A 17,551-nucleotide genomic window follows, 5' to 3' on the forward strand; every position below is an offset into this window, starting at 1 on the left:
GTGGCTTCCCGTTGGGCCAGAGCACTGAGATCTTACATCAGGTCATCAGATAAAATGCAGGACACCCATTAAATTCGAATTTCGGGTAAACAACAAACCTTTGTTTAGGATAATTAGGTACCAGATATTGCACAACATTTGATACTGACAGCTGAGGCTGTCAATACAGCGGTCTGAGGACATGATTGCACTGAAAAAAAAAGTGTTGTTTATCTGAAGTTCCAGTTTGGAGGGGCACCCCGTATTTTTTTTCTCTAAAACTGGCAACCCTGCCTTTGTGCCAAGTGGCAGTTCAGGCAGAGGAAGAAGACGGTCCTCACTGGACCTTGGGAATGGTCCAGGCTCTGGTGGGGAGTGGGAGTCATGCTCCCCAGAGGTTGGGAGAGCTTGAGGAGGCCGGCACAGGCCCCGGCAGGACTGTCAGCCAACGTGGCTGTCATAGGATCAAAAAGAAGTGTTGATTTAAGAGACGCAGACCTGGTAGAGGTTGGGGAGAAGGGGTCCGATTTGCCAGAGGGTCCTGGCCGGGAAGGCAGGGCGGCTGAGACCCTGAACAGTGAGCCTGGAACACAGGGAAGTAGCAGCTCATGCATGTGGGGGGCCTGGCCTGGCCGGGGGGCCTGGGGAGGGGACACAGCCCCGACTGGTTGACAGTGGTAATGGGGAGCGGGCTTCCAGGTATTCAGGGGCCCAGTTCTGGGGAGGACTGGGGGAGACAGGGGAAGGGTTGTGGGGTAAGGCCCACCCGGGGACACACTAGTGTGTGGGAGGTGGGATCCGGGGGGAGGTGATGGAGGCGATGAGACGTGGAGCCTCGGGAGTGGAGGACCACCTCTGGACGGAACGTGCCTCCTCTGAGTCACCCTTCCCACTGCTTCACAACCACTTTTGCCTCCTCCCCTTAGCCTAAGCTGAAGCTTATTTGGGGGGAGAATTCTCCCTAGTTATTCATTTCTGCAGAAATAATCTTTAACATGGCCTTGCCTTGGACGTTGGAATTGGTTGAAGGGTAGATGATGAGCTGACCTGTTTGAACACTGACCTCCCTGTCCCTCCCCACCCTGAGGACAGAGGTCAGGGTACATTTAGGTCAGGAATGTGCTGGTTTCCCAACTCACCCGACCCATGGGATCACCTGGATTCCGACCCGTGATCTCTTGAGACAGAACCCATGGGAACCTGGATTCTAACGAGGACGCTGGGTGACTCTGTGCCCCGTGAGCTTAGCCAGCCTGCTGCTCTACGGGCCATGACCACCACACAGCCTGGCCCCGGAGAAATCCCCAGTGAAGTCCCAGCAGGGAGAGGGACCTGGCCTAGGAGACCCTACCCCATACCGTGCACCCCCTGTGCAAACCCCAGGCTTTCTGTCTTCCTGGGGGCACAGAGGGGCCCCGGGGACAGTGGCTGGGTCTGGGATCACAGGGGGCAAGCAGGTGCCTGCAGACAGAGCCTCTTGGCGTAGCTGGGGGCAGAGTACTTAAGGGAGGTGGCGTCAGTTGGGAAGGCCAGGCCCCTCTTCCTCCAGTTCCATGAGCTCCCTGGCTTCGGCACACCCCCAGAGCAGGATGGCACGCAGGGCATTTCAGGGAGGGGGGCAGAGACATCTTATAAAGATGCTGATTGCAAAGAGTAGAACAAACACCCCAAAACCATGCCCTGTGGCTTTGGGGGCATCTAGTATGCACAGAACATCGTCCTGGGTGACGTGGGCGGGGGCTCCAGAGAGGCCGCTGGAGAGGCTGACCTGGGACAGCGAGATAACAGCTCCCAGGAGCGGCCTCCCCCGAGTTCCGCTGACAGGTCCCAGGGCCACAGAGAAACAAAACAGCAGCAGGAGAAACTCCCCAGGACTGTGTGCTTTCAGCTGAATTTTAAAGGGAATAAACACCTGGAGTGAGAGTTGGACCATAAAGAAAGCTGAGCGCCGAAGAATTGATGCTTTTGAACTGTGGTGTTGGAGAAACTCTTGAGAGTCCCTTGGACTGCAAGGAGATCCAAGCAGTCCATCCTAAAGGAGATCAGTCCTGAATATTCATTGGAAGGACTGATGTTGAAGCTGAAACTCCAATACTTTGGCCACCTGATGCGAAGATCTAGCTCATTGGAAAAGACTCCGATGCTGGGAAAGATTGAAGGTGGGAGGAGAAGGGGATGACGGAGGATGAGATTGTTGGATGGTATCACTGACTCAATGGACATGAGTATGAGTAAACTCCAGGAGTTGGTGATGGACAGGGAAGCCTGTCCTGCAGTCCATGGGGTCACAAAGAGTCGGAAACGACTGAGCAACTGAACTAAACTGAAACATCTGGATCAGCCAAAAATGGGGGAGATGCTGACTGCCTCCAAGAGCTGAGCTATTCATGGGAGCAGACGAGGATCTGGGCATAAAGCAGGTGGTAGCATGAGCTGATTATTAGTTTCTGAAAGTCAGGCGGTAGCAAGGAGTTTTATCTTTTTTTTATTTTTAAAAGTGCTCGTGATTGACCCCTGGGGCCAGGACAAGGGCATGGCTCATACACGCAACTCTAAGTTTTTACAGAAGATGGGTAACAAAGCCTCCTAGGTAATAAAAACACACCTAGACAGCATATTCAAAAGCAGAGACATCACTTCGCTGAAAAATGTTTGTTTACTCAAAGCTAAGATTTTTCCAGTAGTCATGTACGAATGTAAGAGTTGGACTATAAAGAGGCTGAGCACTGAAAAACTGATGTTTTTGAACTGTGGTGTTGGAGAAGACTCTTGAGAGTCCCTTGGGAAGCAAGGAGATTCAACCAGTCCATCCTAAAGGACATCAACCCTGAATATTCATTGGAAGGACTGATGCTGAAGCTGAAACTCCAATCCTTTGGCCACCTGATGAGAAGAGCCGACTCGTAGGAAAAGACCCTGATGATGGGAAAGATTGAAGGCAGGAGGGGAAGGGGATGACAGAGGATGAGATAGTTGGATGGCATCACTGACTTGATGGATATAAATCTGAGCAAATCCTAGGAGATAGTAAAGGACAGGGAAGTCTGGCATGCTGCAGTCCATGGGGTCGCAGAGTCGGACATGACTGAGTGGCTGAACAATGAAAAGTAAAGCCTCCATTTAAAAAGTTAAATGGTTCATTATTTACTAAACCATTGGCACACGGTTTCTCCCTGCAGTGCCCACAGTGGCTTCACAATGGTGCCAGGACCGGCTCCACACACACCTTCCAGAGAGGAGACCGAGGTCCCCCCCTGCTTTCTGTCCCTCTGCGCTCCAAGTGGGGATGCTCCTGTACTCGGGCCTCCCAGAGCGCCCAGGCGTGTTGGCATCAACTTGCATGTGCCAGGCATGGAGGGGCGACCCCTGAACCTCACTCCCAACAACCCCCAGGCAGATCAGCTCCTGTCTTTGCCTCGTCCTTCTGCTTCAGTTCCTCCCAGGCACACGGGACCCTCTGCGTCTCCTGCCGCCTCTGGGTTCCCCCATCCCCCACATGCAGGGCTGCACAGGGCTGCTCCCCAGATGCTCCCACCAGCTGGCCTCTGTGTCTTTGCTCAGAAATTCTCATGTTGATACTCACAGCTCCATCAGTCATGACAAATTTACACAATTATTGGGTAGAATTTATGGAATAAAACATGTGATTCAGTTCAGTTCAGTTGCTCAATCATGTCCAGCTCTTTGTGACCCCATGGACTGCAGCACGCCAGGCTTCCCTGTCCATCACCAACTCCCAGATTTTGCTCAAACTCATGTCCATCGAGTCGGTGATGCCATCCTACCATCTCATCCTCCATTGTCCCTTCTCCTCATGCCCTCAATCTTTCCCAGCATCAGAGTCTTTTCCAGTGAGTCAGATCTTCCTATCAGGTGCCCAAAGTATTGGAGTTTCAGCTTCAGCATCAGTCCTTCCAAGGAATATTCAGGACTGATTTCCTTTAAGATGGACTGGTTGAATCTCCTTGGTGCCCAAGGGACTCTCAGGAGTCTTCTGCAACACCACAGTTCAAAGCTTCAATTCTTTGGTGCTCAGCTTTCTTAATTAAGGGTTTTTACCAATTCTGGGAAACACGTCATATTTATTTTACTTCATTTTCATTTTGGAATAATTACTTTGCTGTATTTCCTTTAGAAACCTTACCTTTTGGCCACCCTGTCCTTTGACAACAATCAGGGATACCTGACAACTGTCTCTTTAATTAGTGTATATTGAGGGTAAACCCAAGGTAAAGATACTAGGCAGATAATGACACTGCCTGAGACTCCCCAGAAACCTAGCATTTGTCTTATGACGATGTGGTGAAAGGAAAGGATGTGAGGGACCCCAGGATCCCACATTTTGTGTTGTGCGTTGACATTTTCTGCGGGGAAAGTGGTAGGCGTAGTATAACTTACAAACGGTCTTGTGTGTTTTCGCCCCTCCGACCCGCAGTTTAACCTGGTGTGTGATGAATCTTGGAAGGTGGACCTCTTTCAGTCCTGTGTGAACTTGGGCTTCTTCCTGGGCTCTCTGGGAGTCGGCTACATCGCAGACAGGTATGTACAGGTAGATCCGACCAAACACAACTTCAACACCGTGGGGAGAAGGGACTTTAGCGGCCAGTGGTGGGAGAAGTGGCCAGAGGGAATCTTCGCAGAAGTTGAGACCCAACACGGTAGTGAGTGCCTTGGACGATGTGGGGCAAGAGGATGGAGGAAGGTGGGAATTAAGGGGGGATTTCAGAGGTTGAAACCGCAGGCGGGTTGTGTAGCTGGGATGCAGGGCTCAGAGGAAGGGGGAACAAAGCTGAGGATTATGCTCCTGGCAGAGGGGTGGAGGGGGGCAGGGCTATTTTTTGAGACAGAGAGGGTTAAGAATATCCTCTGAAGCTTTTTGGAGATGTGTTCAGAGCAGCCTGTGAGACAGAAGAGTTGCCAAGTAATCAGTCAGATACATGAGGTTCGGGCTGGAGTTAAATATTTGGGATTTGCCACTAGTAATTGGTATTTAAAGCGATAAACCAGGTTTGAGATAAGCTAGAAGAGGGTATGCAGAGAGAAATTCAACGTGCAGAAGTTGGTGAGCCTGGCCTCCCTGTCCATCACCAACTCCCAGAGTTTACTCAAACTCATGTCCGGTGAGTCAGTGATGCCATCCAACCATCTCATCCTCTGTTATCCCCTTCTCGTCCTGTCATCAATCGTTCCCAGCATCGGGGTCTTTTCAAATGAGTCAATTCTTTGCATCAGGTGGCCAAAGGATTGGAGTTTCAGCTTCAGCACCAGTCCTTCCATATACTGCTTATATTGGAATATATTCCATACATTGGTTATATTGGAATTCCAAATATTGGCAATTTAGCTAGTACTGCAATAAACATAGGGGTACAGATATCTTTTTGAATTAGTGTTTTTGTTTCCTTTGGAGAATATTCAGAAGTGAAGTTGCTGGATTGTATGGTGGTTCCGTTTTTAATTTTTTGAAGAAGCTCCGTCCTGTTTCTTCTGTTTTCCATAATGGTTGCATCAGGTTATATTCCCATCAACAGTGTACTAAGCGCCCTTTTTTCCACATCCTTGCCAACACTTATTGTTTATTGTCTTTCTGATAATGGCCATTCTGATAAGCGTGAGGCGATATCTCATTGTAGTTTATTTTAATGGTTTTTTAAAAACATTTTTAATTGGAGGATAATTGCTTTAGAATATTGTGCAGGCTTCTGCCATACAACACTGTGAATGAACCATAAGCATACACATGTCCACTCCCCCTTGAACCTCCCCTCCACCCCCCACCTCACCCCACCCCTCTAGGTTGTCACAGAGCGCTGGGTTCAGCTCCGTGTCAGTTCAGTTCAGTTCAGTTCAGTTCAGTCGCTCGGTCGTGTCCGACTCTTTGTGACCCCATGAACCGCAGCATGAGAGGCCTCCCTGTCCATCACTAACTCCCTGAGTCCACCCAAACCCATGTCCATCGAGTTGATGATGCCATCCAGCCATCTCATCCTCTGTCGTCCCCTTCTCCTCCTGCCTTCAATCTTTCCCAGCATCAGGGTCTTTTCCAATGAGTCAGCTCTTCGCATCAGGTGGTCAAAGTATTGGAGTTTCAGCTTCAACATCAGTCCTTCCAATGAACACCCAGGACTGATCTCCCTTTGGATGGACTGGTTTGATCTCCTTGGTGTCCCAGGGACTCTCAAGAGTCTTCTCCAGCACCACAGTTCAAAAGTATCAATTCTTCAGCGATCAGCTTTCTTCACCATCCAACTCTCACATCCACACACGACCACTGGAAAAACATAGCCTTGACTAGATGGACCTTTGTTGGCAAAGTAATGTCTCTGCTTTTTAATATGCTGTCTAGGTTGGTCATAACTTTCTTTCCAAGCAGTAAACGTCTTTTAATTTCATGGCTGCAGCGAGCTCCCTGTGTTTTATGGCAACTTCCCATGTAGCTTTGATTTGCATTTCCCTGAAGACTAGTGATGTTGAGCATCTCTCTTCATGTGTTTGTTGGCCCACTTTGCTCACGAAAAAAGAAAGAAAAAACACTTTTCAATAGTTATACTATTAGAATTGAATATTTCCCCAGAAAAACCTTATGAGCGTTGATAAGATTAACCATGTGGGGGGAGAAACCTGATTTCTGGTGCACCCTGTTAAGTCTGTGAATAGTAATGCAATCTGTTAAATACAAGAAAACAAGAGGGGATGAGTCTGAGAAATGGGCAGGTCACTGAGGGAGGCCCCTGGTCCTTGAGTGAGAGTGGTCAGGATTCCTCTTCAGAGTGACTTCGTTAAACCCGCAAGAGCTGCCGGTCGCTGTTCACTGAGGGGGGCCAGGTCAGGCTTTGAGAAGGGGCTGCGATGTGTGATGGGCTGCACGATGCCTCAGAGAAACTGTCTCGTCTCCCAGTAGAGAGCCTGCTGTCCCTTCGTCCCTGTGAACACTCAGCACTCACCGCTGTCTGCTTGCCTCCGAAGGTTTGGCCGCAAAGTGTGCCTCTTGGCCACCACCCTCACCAGTGCCATCTTGGGCGTCCTGATGGCCGTGGCTCCAGACTACACATTCCTGCTGCTCTTCCGCCTGCTGCAGGGGCTGGTCAGCAAGGGCAGCTGGGCGGCTGGCTACACCCTGAGTAAGCATCTGCTGGCCAGAGGTTTCCAGGCACTTTGAGAAGCCCGGGAGGTCAGACAGTGGGGTAGAATGGGACGAAGCCGAATGTGGAGGCGGGTTTTTTGGGGAGGAAGTCTAGACAAAGTGTGGCCTCTCTAGCTGTATTTGTGTCTGTGTGATTGGGGCTGGGTGTGCTGTCAGAATGGCCTCTCTCTGTCTCTCTTTGTTTGAGAGACACTTATATAACTGCTTATATGGATCCTTGTTTCCATATCAACTGATCTGTTTGGAAAAAGGAGATCACATGTGATGTGTTCACAGTGATGGGGGTGTGTAGGAAGGGGAGACAGGTGGGAGAGTATTTTAACATTTCAAATATGAACGAGCCAGCCTCTTCCAAAAGAAATGCAACAAACTCCACTGGTTTGAAGGACAGTCAAGAGTTAAGAGAGAAGATACAAGAGAAAATAAAAGAAGTTCTTATACTTTGGCTGACTCACTGGAAAAGACCCTGATGCTGGGAAAGATAGAAGACAGCAGGAGATGGCTAGATAGCATCACCCACTCAATGGACATGAACCTGGGCAAACTTTGGGTAATGGCAAGGGACAGGGAAGCCTGGTGTGCTATTGTCCATGGGGTTGCAAAGAGTAGAACATGACTTGGTGACTGAACAAACAAATCAAAATAGAAGAGATAGACACAATGATGAAAAAGCTGAAGTGTAAAGCAATGCAATTCTATATACTATTTTTTCTTTCAAGTTTTCTATGAAGAGTAAGAATAGAAAATGAAAAATACTTCTGTAGAAGAAAGTAATGTAATAGCTGTGTATCCCTCAGCCCATGCATGGATGGGGATGCATCAGACAGCAGTGAGGATGGTCCAGGTTTTTGCCAGGTCTTGCCATCTTTGAAAACGATGTCTTATGGCTTGACATTCTAAGAAATAGTTCACTAGGGCCAAGAAAAATCATGTTCCTTCCCCGAGAAATTGTGAACATGCTAGTTAAGTTTAGTGAGTTCAACACATGTTAGCTGCAACAGCCCAGCCATCTAGAGGCTGAACATGCAGTATTTGGCACATGGTGACAAAGATTAATTTAAGGTCAAATCTATACCCAACTCTCACCAGCTGTGTGGTCCTGGGCACATTCCATAATCTCTCTCTGCCTCAGGATCCTCCATGTGGGGACCACATTGCCATGAGGTCGATGAAGGGCCCCAGGAGTAGCCCAGAGCCATGCTTGCCCCTTCCCCTCCTTGTGGTGTGGCTGTTGCCCTGTGGCAGGCACAGGGGGAAGGGCCAGAGATGCTGAGATAGACAAGGCCTCCCGTCCTCTGTCCTGCTGTCTGCTTTACTCTCAAGACACCAGTCAATCCCAAAGGAAATCAACCCTGAATATTCATTGGAAGGACTGTTGCTGAAGCGGAAGCTCCAATACTTTGGCCACCTGATGCAAAGAGCTGATTCATTGGAAAAGACCCTGATGCTGGGAAAGATTGAAGGCAGGAGGAGAAGGAGGTGACAGAGAATGAGATGGTTGGATGGCATCACTGACTCAATGGACATGAATTTGAGCAAACTCTGGGAGAGAGTGGAGGACAGAGGAGCCTGGTGGGCTACTGTCTATGGGCTACAAGCAAGGGTAAAGGGTCGGAAACAGCTTAGCAGCTGAATAACAACCTCCGTCAAGGAGCTCCCAGGCTAGAGAGACAGGAAGACAGACTCGGAACGCTACGCGTCTGTGGCGGAGTGCGTGCTACCCTGGCTTCCATCCTTCCCACGGCTCCCTGCCTCACTTGGAGGTCCCCTACTCCCTGGTCCTGCACCAGGGGCTCCCCTTCAGTCTGCGTGATCAACTCCTCCTCTCTTCCCAGCCCAGGACGTCTGCCTCCCCACCCCCAAGACTGCTCCTCCTGTGACCCTCTCCCCAGCCCCCCATCTGCTTTCCTCCCAGAACGCCTATGGCACCGCAGCCCTCTCGCTCCTCTGCTGCCCCTGCCGGGTCCCACCAACACCATCACTCCGCTTCACGCTTGTCCACCCCTGGGGCGCCCACAGGCAGCAGCGCGGTGGGGGTGCCTTTAGCAGACGTAACATCGGGTCACCCCTGTGCTGCAGCACCTCTGTGCTTCCCGCACTTGAAGCCAGTGTTCTCAGCAAGCCTATGAGACCCCCCAGGAGGGCGCATGGCCCCCATGACATGACCTCACCCAGCGGTCACCTGGGCTGCTGTCCCTCTGCCTGGAACTCGCTTTCCCATTCTGGGTTCAGTTAACTACTGCTCCTCCTGATGGCTCAAATTTCCTCCAGGAGCTCTGCTCCACTGCTCTCTGAAAATCTGCGACCCCCGGAGACTCCCCCACCCTCCTGGCCGTTTACGTTTTCTTCTTGAAGAGCCCACATCATGTCAAGACCTGGGTGTGATGACCTCAGTGTGTGTGTCTGGTCCACCACCTCTCACGAGGCTGTGAGGTTAGGAGGGCGGGACTGTGTCCACAGAGCTTGTGATGCGTCCAAACACCTGCGACGGGGCCAGGTCCCCGTGTTGGTGGTGTTAAGGAGCACTCCCTGGGGGGTCGTGGGAAATAGTCCAGGTCATCCTGGAGCCGATGGGAGGAAGGTTCTGGGCAGGAGGGCCCCGTAGACGGAATCTTGCAGTGTGCAAAGACGGGGGACGGTGGGGAGCTGCAGATAGCAAACGGGGGATTTTAAATTGGATGGGAACCTGTGGGTGACGTTTCTCCGGTCTCAGTCACAGAGTTCGTGGGCCTGGGCTACAGACGGACAGTGGCGATCCTCTACCAGATGGCCTTCACTGTGGGCCTCGTGCTGCTCTCCGGACTGGCCTACGTCCTCCCACACTGGCGCTGGCTGCAGCTGGCCGTCTCCCTGCCCAACTTCCTCCTCCTCTTCTGCTTCTGGTACTGTGTCCCCGTGGGGACCTGTCTTCCCAACGGCCAGGGTGGCCCTACCCGCAGGCCTGGGGCTTCCAGCCACCCACGCTATTTGGGGTCCTCTGTCACAGGGTGTCCCTCATTCCGTGGGGAGTCACTCTCAGCCACCCTTTAAAGAAACTTACAGATTTTCTTTAAATTCACATCACCCACAGAGAGGCCTGAGATGCTAAAAGTCAGACAAAAGTCCACCTAGCCACAAAGTAGGCATTTACTCTTTGATGAGCCAATGAAGGAGAAGATGAAGGAATGCAACCATCTGTGGGGAGTGTGCCCATCAGACAGGAACAAAGCAGTTCAAGTGGGTTGTTCATCTTGTTAGCTGTCAGCCCTTGGCAAGGTCTGAGGGGGTAAGCAACCAGACAGATGAGCGTTCATCGTGGGAGAGGGAAGGGTGGGTAGCAGAGAGGTTCACAGAGCAAAATATCTCATCCACGCAGCTTCTGTTGCTGTTTAGCTGAGGACACATCTCACATGTGGGAGGCCCCGAGTCCGCCCCAACCTCTCAGAACCAGAGCTGGCTTCTAAGTACACTCAGGCTCAGGAAAAGCCTGCTTTCTCTCCGTCAGCATGAAGCAAGGGGCCCTCCGGTGATGGGCCTCCCCCGGCTGAGTCCCAGTGGCTGGTGGGGTGAGACCCTCCCTGTGTGTTTTCAGGTGACCTTCTTCCAGAGATTCCCAGTCTTTGAGTTTACAACATCCTAGTCTCCTCTGAGGGGGCTTCCCTGGTGGCTCAGATGATAAAGACTCTGCCTGCAAAGCAGGACATGTGGGCTCGATTCCTGGGTTGGGAAGATCTCCTGGAGATAGGGCAGGGCAACCCACTCCAGTGTTCTTGCCTGGAGAATCCCACGGACAGAGGAGCCTGGCGGGCTACAGTCCATGGGGTTGCACAGAGTCGGACACGGCTGAAGCGACTGAGCAGTCGGTCCCATCTGAAATAGACACTGTGGTGTCTACCTCGTGTTGAAGGCAAACGAATGTGGTTTAGTTTGCTTTGGACACACTTTGAGACTTGTTCAACAGCCCCTGTCTTGCATGGAGGCGTCTGCTCTATTGTGGGGTGGGCACGTGGAGCCTCTATTGTGTGTGAGGAATTTCCCAGGGACCAGAAGGGCGGCTGGCTTCTGGGAGAGAATGGGATCTCTGTCCCACTGGATGGAGGCTACACCGGAAGGGAGATTCTCTTTGATGTATTCATTTATTTTAATCGGAGGCTAATTATTTTACAAAATCGTGGTGGTTTGGAGGCATACACACCGAGGAAACCAGAATTAAGAGAGACACATGTATCCCAGTGTTCACTGCAGCACAGTTTACAGTAGTAGCTGGGACATGGAAGCAACCTAGATGTCCATCGGCAGACGAATGGATGAGGAAGCTGTGGTACATATATACAAGGGAATATTACTCAGCTATAAAAAAGAACGCATTCGAGTCAGTTCCAGCGAGGTTCTCTTTTGATCTTAACCTCAGACGGGCTCTGGGGGAGACACCAAGTGGGGATGATCTGCGTCCACAGGTTTGTGCCCGAGTCCCCCCGATGGCTGTTATCGCAAAAGAGAAACACTCAGGCGATAAAGATCATGGACCACATCGCCCAAAAGAACGGGAAGCTGCCTCCTGCCAACCTGAAGGTGACACACTCCCAAGGGCTTTCTCCTCTCACTGAACGCTGGGTTGGGTTTATGACTTAGCGCTTGCTTGTGGGACTTGCCTGGGGAAGCGGAGGGGTGCTGGCACTATTCGGGGTGATGAGTGCAGTGGGCAGCCGTGTGATGACCAACCTCGGGCTGGGGGCTGGTGGGGGGTGGGGGTGGGGGTGCGGAAGGTCTCTGATGGCGTTCCCCGCTCACGGTGGCAGCCTGGATGCGGCTGACACCCTGACTCTCTCCCAGATGCTGTCTCTTGAGGAGGACGTCACTGAGAAGCTGAGCCCCTCGTTCGCAGACCTGTTCCGCACGCCCAATCTGAGGAAGTACACCTTCATCCTGATGTACCTGTGGTAAGGGGTCTTTCTGAGGCCCCGTGCACTTCTCTGCACTCCCGGGTACACGTCAGAGATGGTGGGCAGACCTAGGGGGGAAAAAGAGAGGCGTGAAAAGGCATTTCCAGAAGGCTTTCCAGTCAAAGAGCTCTTAAAAAGGCACCCGAATTTCTCCCTTGAGGACTGCCCAGTAGAGGAAAGGCCTCGTTTTAGTAAGAAGAAATCCCCACGTAGAAAAGTCAGCAGTGAGCTGGAGGGAGGTGCTAGGGTTGCCAGAAACCCCATGCATCAGGAGCCAATGCTGACTTAGCCCCGGCAGGAAGATGAGATTTCAGGGGTTTCCCAGGATGTAAGGGCTTCCCTGGTGGCTCAGACGGTAAAGCATCTGCCTACAATGTGGGAGACCCGGGTTCAATCCCTGGGTCGGGAAGATCCCTGGAGAAGGAAATGGCAACCCACTCCAGTACTCTTGCCTGGAAAATCCCATGGATGGAGGAGCCTGGTAGGCTATACAGTCCATGGGGTCACAAAGAGTTGGACACGACTGAGCAACTTCATTTTCCGGGCTATCAAGGAGGAAGAAGCCTTCCTCACGTCTGAGGACTTGACAGAGCCTGCAGAAAGCACATGCGTGCTTTTTTCACACCAAATAGGAAACACCTGTCCATGCCCAGCACCCCTTGCAGACCTTGGGGCAAGGTCACCCTCCCTGGTGGCTACCTCGAGATGGGGTCTCCTCCCTCTTCCCTCAGGGGGTGCTGGGTCAGCTCCCGACCTCAGCACTTGCTCCTCCGCACCCCGGCGGCCCTTCAGTTACTCCTGGAAACCCCTGGGCTGAGGAGCCGGGCTCCCCTTCCACTGGGGTCACTCTGCCGCCCTGCCCTTCTCTGCCCTTCCGTGAAATAAGGTTTCCAACTACGAAGGCAGCACCTGGCACATAGCAGCCGCTCCATAAATATTTGCGGAAGCTTGAATGAGTAACCAGCGTTCCACAGAGTCCATCCCGAGTTCTCTAGACGCCGGGTTCTCTCCTGGCCCCCAGGCCCCGTGTCTGCGGGCTGGCCTGGAGCCCTGCGCCCGCCGTGTGCGGGGCCCAGGAACCTCGCAGACAAGAAGGCTTGCTCCCCTCCTGTACCAGCCCGGGTCCCATCTCCACCCCAAGCACTCCTGCTGAGGCGGCGATTCTGTCTCCTCAGCTCTCTCACACCCCTCCACGCAAGCTTTTCGTAAATTCCACTCTGTCTTGCAAATCTATCCTGAATCTACCATTTTCTCATCACCTGTGCTCCTAGGTGTGACTGTCGCAACCTCCCGTCTAGATCATCACGATGGCCTCCTTGCTGGTGGTCTGCTCCCACTCCTGTCCTCCCCAGACGCTGCTCACAAAGCAGGCGAAGGTCACGGATCGCATCACCTCCTTGTCCACATGCTCATAGTCTTCCTAATCCACTGAGAGGAAACCTAGCTTCCTTCCACGGCCTGCAAGGCTTCATGCCATCTGGCCCCGGACGCCTTCTTTTACTGTACATTCCCCCCGCCCCCGTCAACTCCATTCATTACAGCAACTCGGGGCGGGGGGTGCCCATCACTTCCTGGCTGTGTGACCTTCAGGAAGCTTCGTGATCTCTGTGACTCAGTTTCCTCATCAGCCAATGGAGGGAATGATAGGATCTACTCATGGGCATGTTGGAAGAATTAATGTGATAATGCGTGTGAAAAGCTTAGCACTTAGGAAATGCCCAACAACGACAGATTGCTATTTTTACAGTAGCATGAGAAGGAAATGGCAACCCACTCCAGTATTCCTTCCTGGGAAATCCCATGGACAGAGGACCCTGGCAGGTTTACAGTCCATGGGATCACAAAGAGTCAGACCCTTGGTGAAAAAACCATCACCTCTACCCATAGTAGTGTGTACATGCAGTTTGTGGGTTCTGCCAAAAGATGGCAGCATTGCATGTTGTTGACTGTTTCTGGTTTGGTTGGTCCGTGGCTAAGTCCTGTCTAACTCTTTGGGACCCTATGGGACCCCATGGATGGCAGCACTCCAGGCTTCCCTGTTCTTCACCATCTCCCAGAGTTTGTTGTGATTTGTGGTTTTTGTTTATTTGTTTGTTCAGGAAAATCAGGGTTCTACATTCCTTTCTCTTGAGTCAGTCGCTTTATGGGTGGAAGGTGACTGTTTCCATTTAACCGTTTAACCCGGCATAGAGAAGCCCCCCTCACCCTGCCAGGCCCATCTAAACTCACCAAGTTGCAGTCAGTGCATTCTTATTCTCTTGACACATGGTTCAAACATGAATAATTTAGAACTAGAAACAAAAGCATCCCAGGCTCCCCTGGGTGCAGCTTTATAATATCAGGGGGTGAGTGAGTGAAGTGAGTGAAAGTTGCTCAGTCGTGTCTGACTCTTTGCCACCCTATGGACTACAGCCTACCAGGCTCCTCTGTCCATGGGATCTTCCTGACACAGGGATCGAATTGGGGTCTCCTGCATTGCAGACAGATTCTTAACCATCTGAGCCAAAAGAGTTGGACCTTATAAAACCAAGGGGGTGTAGTAATGAGAAACATCCCCTATGATCTCAGTTTTGGAGCTGATGGGCAATTTGCATTTCTATAAGAAAGTAATTTCTTATCCACCAAAATCTCTTCCCACAGTCAATACTTCATATCTGCAGGTTCTGCATCTGGGGATTCAATCAACTGCAGATAAACAATATTCAAAAAAATTCCAGACAGTCCCCAAAAGCAGAACTTGAATCTGTTGCATGTTGGCAACTGCTTACACAGCATTTGTATTATGTTAGGTATTACAAGTAATCTAGCGATGGTTTCAATCTTACGGGAGTGTGCACATCCTACACTGATTCATACGATTTACACGAGGGACTCAAGCATCCTCGGATTCTGGTATCCTGGGGGGTCCTGGAACCAGTCCCCCGTGGTGGTGAGGAATGACTGTACCCACAGGGTCATTCAATGTTCCAAAATTGTGTAGCTTGCCCCAAAGTGACCCACGGGCCTCTCCGTTTTCCCCTGAGTCGGAGGGACTGAGCCGGTCCCCATCCTTCTCTGTGCCACATTCTGTAATCCGGTTGTTCTTTCTTCAAACATGGATGAAGGGGTCATGTGCCGCGGGGTATGATGTGAAAGAGAGGAAGGGAACACTGCTGGTTACAGATGGTGTGCAGGGGGCCCCCACTGTGGAGCTGGGAAGACTTGGCCGACTCCTCCACCCCGTGGTGCTCTGGACCCTTGCCCTGGGAAAGACAACCATGACAGCAATGAAATCTGCTCCTCACTGAGCGCCCAACTACACTGAGCCCTTCTGGTCCACGACCTCAGTGACTTCTCAAGACAACCCAGATTCACAGCTGAAGGAACTGAGGCACCGAGAGGCTGGTTAACTTACTTAAGACCACACAGCTCAGACAGCAGTCTGAATCCTGAAACTGCTCAGTCCCCACTGCTGTCTCCCCTGCCCTCCTTCCCCTTGGAGGCTTGGAGCATCCGATGAGATAGGGCCCGTGCAGTGTTCAGAGCAGGGCTGCCCGCAGGTGCACAGTCAGCCGTAGCCGCCATCGTTTGCCGTCTCTCGGAAACACTGGTCTGTCCTGTAGGTCACAGGCTCACAAAAATCATGGAAGGGGCTTCTCAACCAGGAGGGCCCCTCCTGGATTTTGACCCCCCCTCTTCTCATATTGGGACTTCCCTGGTGGCTCAGATGGTAAATTGTCTGCCTGCAATGAGAGAGACCCGGGTTCAATCCCCTGGGTTGGGAAGATCCACCTGGAGAAGGAAATGGCAACCCACTCCAGTACTCTTAGCTGGAAAATCCTATGGACAAAGGAGCCTGGCGGGCTACAGTCCATGGGGTCACAAAGAGTCAGATGCGACTGAGCGACCTCACTTACTTACTTCTCATATTGCTCTAGAACATTCTACATCCAGAGATGGATTGCTTCCTTCCAGCTTGCAGGGGCCTTTATCTTCCCAGCCAGTCTCCGGAATCTCCCCTCTTCTGAGGAGCTTCCCTTTGACCTGCCTCTCCTGTCCGCCCAGGTTCACCAGCTCTGTGGTCTACCAGGGCCTCATCATGCACGTGGGCGCCACCGGCGGGAACCTCTACCTGGACTTCCTCTACTCCGCTCTGGTCGAGTTCCCCGCGTCCTTCATCATCCTCATTACCATCGACCGCTTTGGCCGCCGCTACCCACTGGCCATGTGCAACCTGGCGGCGGGGATGGCCTGCTTCCTCATGGTCTTTATCCCACACGGTGAGTGGTCCATGTCCATCATCTTGTGGGTTGTTGAACTGTGGGAAGAGGGTTAACTCTGAAACAGAAACAAAGACAAGGTGTTTACCTGAGTCTAGTATTACTTTTTAAAAAATTTTAAGCCTGGGCACCTCAACCTACGCCAAGATAAAGAACATTTCCAGCACCTCGGAAAGTCCCTCACCCTCCTTGACCACCAACGCTCACCACCGCTGCCCAGGTCACCGCAGCTCTGGTCTCTGCCACCGCAGATTAATGTCGGCTGTTCTTGAACGTCATACAATTGAACCATACCGCACCTATGCTTTGTATCACCTTCATTCACTTGTCGTGGCGTCTGCAATGTTCACCCACATTGTCCCACGAGGGTGTAGTTTTTACCTTTTCACTGTTGGGCAGCCTCGCGTTGTAGGAACCCCTCACCATGTATCCAGGCCTCTGTTGACTTCAGGTCTCCTAAGGTCACCCTGGACCACCGTACAAAGAATTAAAGCCCCATCCCTCTTCCGCCTTCTCTTTTCCCTCTAGAACACAAGCTCCAAGAAGCAGAAACTTGCTCTGCCTTGCTCACGGCTGAGCTCCTGGGGCAGAGACACCACTCTGTCAAGTTCACAGAGGAGCTTTCCAGGTGGTGCTAGAGTCTGACTGTCAGTGCAAGAGACATAAGAGATGCAGGTTCAATCCCTGGGCTGGGAAGATCTAAAGTCATCCAGTGTCTGCCTATTGGGATTAAGGCTGCAGCGAACATTCCAACACATCTTTTCGTGGACACTCACTTCCCTTGCTGGGTCAGGTGGCAGGGCACAGGTTAGTTTTAGTAGATACAGCCAGACACCTTTCCAGTTCATGCTCCCGCGGTGATGCATCAGCTTTCCAGTGGTTCCACAGACTCACCAGCACTTGGCATCATTAGTCTTTCCAACACCAGCCATTTTGGTGCCTGTTTGCTTGAGTCCATAATTCTTAGCAATCCAAGATAAGCCAAAGAAGAATCATCTGGGCAGTTTCAATTTGAGTACATACGTTGCCTTTCTCATTTGTTACTTTTAGAAATGTTAAAAAAAAATAGGAGAGCAGATTTGCTCTTTTCTCAACAAGCTCTGCACTTGTTGGTTTAATGAGTCATTTTGGCAGGCTTTGGGGGCAGGATATTATGAGAAACATCCCATGAAATCTCTGTTCTCAAGAATTAGGCTATACAGAGCAGGCTGGAGATTTAAAGAGGTAGCAGGAGGTAGCTCAGGTTT

General features: G+C 51.5%; 1 protein-coding gene across 2 annotated transcripts in view; it reads left to right on the forward strand.

Annotated features, from left to right (window-relative positions):
• The window catches only part of SLC22A1 (solute carrier family 22 member 1), a 36,817-nt gene that overhangs the window by 2,554 nt on the left and 16,712 nt on the right, over positions 1-17,551 (forward strand). For both annotated transcript variants that reach the window (XM_081524470.1, XM_081524471.1), the window contains exons 2-7: positions 4,415-4,518; positions 6,946-7,100; positions 9,837-10,005; positions 11,560-11,674; positions 11,936-12,042; positions 16,090-16,304. In XM_081524470.1, the coding sequence (XP_081380596.1) occupies positions 4,415-4,518; positions 6,946-7,100; positions 9,837-10,005; positions 11,560-11,674; positions 11,936-12,042; positions 16,090-16,304 (865 nt within the window). The remainder of the gene's footprint in view (positions 1-4,414; positions 4,519-6,945; positions 7,101-9,836; positions 10,006-11,559; positions 11,675-11,935; positions 12,043-16,089; positions 16,305-17,551) is intronic.

This window comes from Giraffa tippelskirchi, chromosome 9, assembly GCF_054371585.1.
Source record: "Giraffa tippelskirchi isolate mGirTip1 chromosome 9, T2T-mGirTip1v1.2.pri, whole genome shotgun sequence".
In the NCBI taxonomy this organism is placed as follows: domain Eukaryota; kingdom Metazoa; phylum Chordata; class Mammalia; order Artiodactyla; family Giraffidae; genus Giraffa; species Giraffa tippelskirchi.